General features: G+C 35.9%; 2 protein-coding genes across 3 annotated transcripts; one reads left to right on the forward strand and one right to left on the reverse strand.

Moving 5' to 3' along the window:
* Nucleotides 1–373: 373 nt before the first annotated feature.
* On the reverse strand, nt 374–2297 carry LOC109182703 (60S ribosomal protein L23). Its single transcript, XM_019332865.1, has 4 exons — nt 2187–2297; nt 1795–2079; nt 942–983; nt 374–705 (listed from the first exon to the last, which is right to left on the reverse strand). The coding sequence occupies exons 1-4, from the start codon at nt 2197–2199 to the stop codon at nt 623–625; spliced, it is 423 nt and encodes a 140-aa protein (XP_019188410.1). The 5' UTR covers nt 2200–2297; the 3' UTR covers nt 374–622.
* Nucleotides 2298–4287: 1990 nt separating this feature from the next.
* LOC109182702 (protein FLUORESCENT IN BLUE LIGHT, chloroplastic-like) lies at nt 4288–7838 on the forward strand. Of its 2 annotated transcripts, XM_019332864.1 has the most exons (5): nt 4612–4704; nt 4796–4844; nt 5892–6054; nt 6855–7175; nt 7277–7838. In XM_019332864.1, exons 3-5 carry the CDS (start codon nt 5895–5897, stop codon nt 7477–7479), a joined length of 684 nt encoding a protein of 227 aa, XP_019188409.1. In that variant the 5' UTR covers nt 4612–4704; nt 4796–4844; nt 5892–5894; the 3' UTR covers nt 7480–7838. The 2 variants fall into 2 exon arrangements, with proteins under 2 accessions (XP_019188408.1, XP_019188409.1); XM_019332863.1 differs by lacking the exon at nt 4796–4844 and having other exon boundaries at nt 4288–4704.
* The last annotated feature ends 144 nt before the right edge of the window (nt 7839–7982 follow it).

Genomic DNA, 7982 nt, shown 5'->3' on the forward strand with positions numbered 1-7982 from the left:
ATTAACTCAAAAGTAAATCAAACAAACACAACAAAATATTTTCTGAAATGCAACCAAACACAAAAAAATGAATGCATTTTCTAAAAAATGCCTATTTTCCAAAAAACATTTTCAAAAGTCATTTTCCTGGTTTTAATTTTCTGCTTACATTTCTGGCTCTTCCTCATGTACATAAATACATGCCAATTCCACCTCCTTCCTGTTTCAAAAAAAAAATAAATAAATAAATCCACCCCCACCCTTACAACTACTCACCTTCACCTAACCAGTTCTTTTACACTGGCAAAATAACACTGTATAAAGAATTCTCATAACAATAGAGAACTGAAAATCAGAAATGCATTTTGCAGTACTAAACACCAGATTGATAAAATGGAGTTCCAAGTACTAGCTAATTTTTATAGTATAACTCAAGCCATCAGCAATAACACAATTTGGCACAGCCCAAAGGTGTGAATTCTGCTATTCTTGCAGATTTGAAGGATCATTTTGTAAAATTAAAAACTCTAAATCACAAATATAACCTCAGTTAACAAAATTCTGACAGCAAATAGTAATGATGTTCATGCACTAACTTTAAATTTCCAAAACTTGGAACACACCAAACCAAAAACTACAGATCTTAAACAATAGCATTGGCAGCACTGGCAATCCTAGGCCAAAGATCAGCACATTCTTTTCCAATAGGACCAGTTATAGCAGATCCTGTAATAACACAATAAAGGGATGAAAGGAAATAAATCAGAAACTAATAATGAACCCATCAATTATATTACTGGAATTTAAATTTAAAAAAAAAAACAATTATCTTGGAAGTCTCCATTTTGTTCCCTTGCTTACTGTAAACTCCTGACCCATCATATATGAGTATATGACATAACAAGCACTGATTACACCTCCCTTAAAAGACCCGACATTTTTCAAAAGAAGCTAAAATTTACCTTTCATTTCACCCTTGGGATTCACAATCACACCAGCATTATCTGCATGGATAAAATTGATTGATCATAACCAATTCTTTAATTCAAAAAGCAGAAAAGTGTTATCAATGGATTACACCACTCAGCCAAGTAGCCAACACACTGGTATATGTTACAATGCATCCAAAAAAACAAGATAGTATTTTTGAGGAGTACTAATAGCAAGAAATTTTTTGAAGTATTGTACAAATTAGAAATCTTATGCAGTTAAAAGACGGACAATTCTCCAACAGTCCAACCACTACTACCCTGTCCACCATCCAGGGAGATCAACAACAATTAAATTTACAAACTGCTCCATTTCCTTAATCAAGTCAAATCTAAATACATAATGATACCATATTAGATGTAAATGAATGAAGTACTTAACAGCATGAATGAGAAATACATAATGATACCATAACAATAATGACATAACTCTAATTACTAATTAAATTCAGCCCAAAATACCATCCACCAAGTTATAAACTAAGAAAAGTTCATAGAACAACCTTCCCGATAAACGACAGATGGACATCACGGTAAAATACTACTCCCTCTTGCCCATTTTATCTGGTCTGTTGTCAAACATACTCTTTCTTTTGTGCTTATTTTCTTTAGTATTTTTAAATTTGATTTTTTTTCGTGTTTAATAGCATGTATAAATTTTATATACTAATACTAAACTTAATATTATGAAAATTGAATTAAAAATAACTTAAGTCAAGCCTAAGGAGGACGGAGGGAGTACACACTTATTGCAATTCAGTAGCAGTAAAGATTGCTTAAGAAAGAATAAACAACTGAAGGAGAAGAACTGAAGAGAGAATTATACCCTCAAAATACATGAAGACGCCATCCTTTCGGCGCCACGGCTTGCGCTGGCGGACAATGACGGCGGGCATGACCTTCTTCCTGAGATCGGGCTTACCCTTCTTCACGGTGGCCATGACCATGTCGCCAACGCAAGCAGAAGGCAACCTATTGAGGCGCCCCTTGATGCCTTTTACCGAAATGATGTAGAGGTTCTTCGCTCCAGTATTGTCGGCGCAGTTCACCGTGGCGGCAACCGGCAGACCCAGCGACATCCGGAACTTGTTCCCGGCGGAACCTCCGCGTCCTGAACTTGCATTTTCAAAGCGCAAAGAGCATTAATCATTAAGAACACGAGAACTTGTAGAAAAACGATTTGAAATAAAGATGAAATGTGAAATAAGGAGTGCCTACCTCGCTTCGACATGGTTGATCCGCTCTCTCTCCCAGAAACAGGAGAGCTTCAATGGGGGCGCTGGAGTTTATATCAGTCCAGTGGCTAGGGTTTTGTGGGAATTTTTCTAAGAAATTAATAATGATTGATGGGTTGGGCTTAAGCCTACTGCACTCTAAAGTCTTCAATGTGGGCCTGAAGCCAACCCAATTGCCTCATCGTCTGATTTGTAAGGCTGTCCTTACCCCTGCCAATATCATATTGACAAGATGAGTTGGACAATGCCATGTATGCTTTTTATTTTATTTTTTTTTAAATAGTGAGGTGGGTTGCAAGTTTGCACACCGTTTTTGTACTTTTTTCTTTTAGTTTTTTTTTTTAGTTTTTTATTTAGTTTATTTAATTTTGTTTTCTTTCTTTTATTTTATTTGTATTTTGTTTTGTATTTTGAGTTATTAATTTTTTTATATTTAATATGTAATATTTTTTTAAAATTACGTGTCTAAAATTTATGTTGATAAAGATATATTTTTTTTGTAAGATTGATATACATACATTCATTACTATACATAAATTAATTCATTAATACATACATTTAGTTTTTCCATTAATACATACGTAATTAATTATTTTCACATTTGTTATATTTAATATTTAAATATAAGTTATATATTGATATAAATAAATAATGTTGAAGACAAAATAATATTTATTAAGAAAAAAATATTAATTTTTTAAAGTGATGTGAAATTGGGGCCCACTTTTAGAGGTTGATTGGATTTGCAGGGATGTAGTGTGAATAGTAGATAATTTGCAAATGGGATGATGTGGAAGTGGGACTCATTTTTGAGAGTGGGAGATGTTTGCAGGGGTAAGGACAGCCTAAACTACACATACACGGTTTATTAACTGTCTGAATCACGGTTTAAAACGACGTCATTTTGATGTTTAAAAAAAATTTGCTCCACATGTGTGTTAGAATAATGAAATTTCTGGAGTAAAATAATGTATTTTATGAGTTAGAATAATGTACTTTATGTGTTTTTGGATCATGATTCACACAGTTGTGTGGACCACAATCCACGCAATCATGATTGAACCCAACCAATATGGTAAGAGTCCAAATCACAAGGTCACAAGTTTGAATGCTTGTCCCCTTAGTTTGAGCAAGTCAGCTACGAATAATCTAGATTGGTTTACTTCATTGGACATGATTTATTTAGTGCACACCTTTAAGGCTATCTCCAACGTAGCGTGAAACAACAAATCAGCAACACCATTCCACTATCGCACTATTTATCTAGCGGCAAATCATCAAAAAATTTGTCGCTAGTGAACATTATTGCGCCGTATATGACGCGACACTGTTTACTCACGACAAAATAAACGAGGGGGAGAAAGATTACAGTTTTGTCCTTATTTTATAATTCCAAATGTATCTTGTATTTGTTTTATATACCCTCAATGTATGTTGGATACGCCCGTTATAGGTTTAATGTCTCTTGCCAAGCCTCTTTGTTGGTTTTATTGTCAGAAAGTAATAATCGAACCATTACAAATTTGGTTTATGAATCTTTCCTTGACTTATTCTCTATTCAGGAAAGGATTACCTTCCTAAAATACATCCACCTCGACTGAGTAAGCCTATTATCGATACATCACTCCTCATTAAACTTCTTTGTTAAGTCATCGATAAATTATACTATAGGCCATGATCCACATTATAATATAAATCATGGATAAATATTCATTTTAGCATACTAAACGTTCACTTTTAATTTGATAAAAATTTACTTTTAGATAATATCAAATAATGTACATTTAATATACCAAAACAAAAATTAAACATTTAATATATTAAAAATAAAACATATATAATATACTAAAACCATGGTCCATAAATAATAATTGTAGGTTATCTTGTTGAGCCTCATCACTAGATTTCCAAGTATGGGTGCGACACACATATCCCCAATAGATGACATTTTTTTATAAATAAAATAAACATTATTTATAAAAATATGACCAATACTTTAAGATTTTTCTTGCATTATTTATCAACAAAAAAAAAAAAAAAAAAAAAAAAAAAAAAAACAACAAGAAGCACGTATAACGGTAGAAGGAAGGGTTGCCAAAGGTTTGAAGATAGGAATTAGGAACCCAAATCAAATGGCAATGGGCGTTGGTCAATGGGCACAGAGCCGGAACGCCACTGTACTGTACTTGAAGAATACTACGTTAAATTTTTGGTGATTTTCCTTCCGTTATCAGGAACTAGATAGGAAAAGGAATCAAGATTCTATTATAGACTAAGCAGTGGAGAAGAAGAAGAATTAGAAGATGATGATGAAGCAAGGCCTTCTGCCATGGAATTCCTGCCCTCCCAAAACCCACACTCTTAAACCCATTTTCTTGGCAACTCTCCAGCCATTCAAGCACAACAGACAACTCGGACGCCAGATACGACTACTTGTTGAGGAGACCCTTATCAACAAAACCCCCAATAAGTCTTCTCAATGGCTGCCCATTCATTTCAAGGTACGGAGTTTCGAGTTCATAACGATTTGGGGTAGTTCATGGTTCTCTTGCAAAATTGCTTCTGCCCCCTTTTCTTTGGTTTGTTTTGTAGCTAAGTGCGAGTTGAGATTTGAATTAGACATTGCGGTGCTGAGTATGTGGTTGGTTCAATTTTGATTCATCGTTGGTTATATTCAGCTTAGGTTCAGCCAGTAGTTTTGGGTTAGCCCCGTGAAGGGTCAAGTCCAGCAATTAGTTACTAGGAATTGTTAGGTGAAGGCGGGTGAAAGGCCAAGTCGACGTATTTTTAGTATTGGAATTATGAATTTCTAGAATATAAACTGTGTTTTTAAGTCAAAACACAGGAAATTTGTGAATACAATACAGGGTCATCAAATTATAATCTATTAATATTGTGTGAGTGCTGCATTTGAAAGGAACTTGTGGATACAAAACAAGGTAATCAATTACATATATGTTAATATCGTGTGTTCGTAATATACAAATTTTGAAATTTTAAAAGGTAAGTTGTGAACATTTGGACCCAGGTGGACCCGGGTCCACAGAATAATTTGCCAACACCTGCTTCTTGAAAATATGGTGGCGGTGAATAAGTAAATAAAGTTGCGCCTTCACTGTGAGCTATAGCTTTTGGTGGTAGTGATAAGTATTTGATCTAACAAGTGGTACCAGAGCCAGGTTAAGACTGGCACGATGAACCTTTACTTTGTGATGGCGTTCACGCATGCAGGCAGCTGAAATACAAGTCCCAAGTCCCATGCATTTATTAGTAGCTTTTATTTATATCAAGTATTTATTTTTCATGTGGCTCTAGATGTCTTTTCCATTCTCAAAACATTGCATTTATATTTCTGTTGTGGATTCTCATAGGGAGTTGCCTATATATTCATATATTCTGTAATCCTGGAGATATTGAAGAAGAATATTATTCCCTTTGAGTTCTTATAATTTGTGTGATTGTTTCTTGAGCTTCCATCCTACGTCACTTTGCATCTTAGCTGTTCTACCAAATGAGAACAAAGCAAAAGATGATGATAAACAGATTAGGGCCTTAGCGGATGCAACTTATACCGAAGCTGCTAAGTTCGTCTTTATAGTTGTTTCTATGTTTGTCTTGCCTTCGACTCATCCTTCTTCGTTTATATATTCTTCCTTTGAGTTGACTTCCAATATGATTCCCATGGCAGGCAATGGTGGCTTGTAGGATCCCCACAATGCCACTTATTATTGCTAATGCATTGCTGATATCTACCCCATTAGATGCCATAGCAGAAACATGTGAAGCAGATAAATCTGCATTCAATATGCCCTTGCTGCTGTTTGTTGCCCTTATTGGGGCCACTGTTGGAGGTATGTACTTCATCTTTGTGTACATACTGGCTTCCAGGTCTTCTCCGTGTACTTTTAAAAAAATATGGCCATAGCTATGAGTTCTCAACATGAGATTTAGATGAATTTGCCCGCACGGGCTTAGCTCACTGGTTCAGTAGCCAGTATTTGGGTCAGACTAAGGTTTGGAATTCGGTAGTAACATTGTGAGGACTAAGGATTATGTCCAAAGTGGGCAGATCCTTGTGCGCACCAACATTTGACCTTGTTTGCTAAGGCACTGAGCAATGTTGAAAAAATCGCTAGGCGCCCTCTAGGCACCTGGGACCGCCTAGGCGCGATTTTTGCAACACCGGCACTGAGTTACCATGATTTTCGTCATTTTCATAATTCCAAATGCTCTGTCGTGCTGGGGTATAGGGGGGCCCTTGGGGATGGGGATTCAACCTTTTGGGGCAAGAGATTTAGATGAATTTGTGCGTGGTATCTAGGAATTGTTAGGCTAATTAGCTTTATTCAAATAAAGATAGAAAATTATAAGTAGTTTCCTATGTGCCTATTTTATCTTGATTCTTTTTCTTTTGTTTTCTTTTCATCTTAACCATTCCCTCTAGTTTCCCCCCCTATTCCTCCAATTCATTAATGAGAAAGAACTTAAACTCTTTTCATTTAATATGTTCTTACACCTTGATGTTGACAACTCAAGAAATTCAAGCAATTGTATATCTGCAATTCACTCATTCGGATTTATAAAAGTTTCATTTGCTGCTTAGAAGTATGAAATGGTTTTGTGTTTGATTATATGTAATTGAGGGCTGCAGGACTACTTGCTCGACAGAGACGAGGGGAATTGAAGCGGCTGAATGATCAGTTGCGGCAGATAAACACTGCTTTGAGAAGGCAAGCTAATATTGAGTCTTATGCGCCAAGCTTAAGCTATGCTCCTGTTGGTGGAAGGATAGCAGAAAGCGAAGTAATTGTAGATCCTAGAAAGCAAGAATTGATTTCTCGGTTGAAAAATGGGAAGAACTTTCTGAGAAATCAAGCTCCCGAGAAGGCGTTTATAGAGTTTAAAACGGCACTTGAGCTTGCACAGAACCTAAAGGACCCAATAGAGGAAAAGAAGGCTGCTAGGGGATTAGGTAAGTCTTCGTCGTCTTCTTCTTCTTCTTCGGTTTGTTGTTTTGTTGATTTTCACAGTTTGATCAAGGATAGGATACCCCATGATGTGTTTCACTTTCAGGGGCATCATTGCAAAGGCAGAATAAGTACAGGGAAGCGATTAAATATCACTCTATGGTTCTGGAAATTTCAGCGAGAGAAGGAGAGGAATCTGGGAATACTGAAGCCTATGGAGCAATTGCTGATTGCTATACAGAGCTTGGAGATTTGGAGCGAGCTGCCAACTACTATGACCAATATATTGCAAGATTGGAGACAGATTGAAACCCCCCCTCCCCATCTCACTTTCTTCTCCAATTTTGCCCACAACAAACAATTTTAACTTCTTCAATGTCTGCTTCTATCTGTTGGATGGGGTGGGGGTGTTCCATTTCCCCGCCCTCCAGCCATATGAGATAGTTTTTCGACTGTCGCACGGGTTTAACTCACTGGTTCAGTAGACAGTATTTAAGAGAAGATATAGCTTTTCGGCTAAGCAGCATTATATTTATACCTTAATGCTTGGTTAAATGCTTTCTGGTTGTCTTTTGATTGATCATTCAGAAACTTGCCAGTCGGCCAGCTAGCCAGGATGTAGATCTCCAATGTTATGTTTTGTGACAATTTGAACCGTTTTTGGAATATTATAGCCCTATTAATATAGTTAGTTTGTCAGCAAATTTAAATTTATTTGATCACTATTAACTATTTGACTTAGTTAAACATTTAATATAAGTGTTTGATTAATTAACTTTTTGTAACAGCTTATTGTTCCAAAATATTAAAAT

This window comes from Ipomoea nil, unplaced genomic scaffold, assembly GCF_001879475.1.
Source record: "Ipomoea nil cultivar Tokyo-kokei standard unplaced genomic scaffold, Asagao_1.1 scaffold1074, whole genome shotgun sequence".
NCBI classification, from domain to species: domain Eukaryota; kingdom Viridiplantae; phylum Streptophyta; class Magnoliopsida; order Solanales; family Convolvulaceae; genus Ipomoea; species Ipomoea nil.

Coding starts and splice junctions, on each gene's coding strand:
- LOC109182702 (XM_019332863.1), top strand. CDS start 4,507: ATGATGATGAAGCAAGGCCTTCTGCCATGGAATTCCTGCCCTCCCAAA. Junction 4,705..5,891: donor GGCTGCCCATTCATTTCAAG/GTACGGAGTTTC, acceptor TTCCCATGGCAG/GCAATGGTGGCTTGTAGGAT. Junction 7,176..7,276: donor GAAGGCTGCTAGGGGATTAG/GTAAGTCTTCGT, acceptor TTTCACTTTCAG/GGGCATCATTGCAAAGGCAG.
- LOC109182703 (XM_019332865.1), bottom strand. Junction 984..1,794: donor CGTCTTCATGTATTTTGAGG/GTATAATTCTCT, acceptor TTATCCATGCAG/ATAATGCTGGTGTGATTGTG. Junction 706..941: donor TCCCAAGGGTGAAATGAAAG/GTAAATTTTAGC, acceptor GTGTTATTACAG/GATCTGCTATAACTGGTCCT.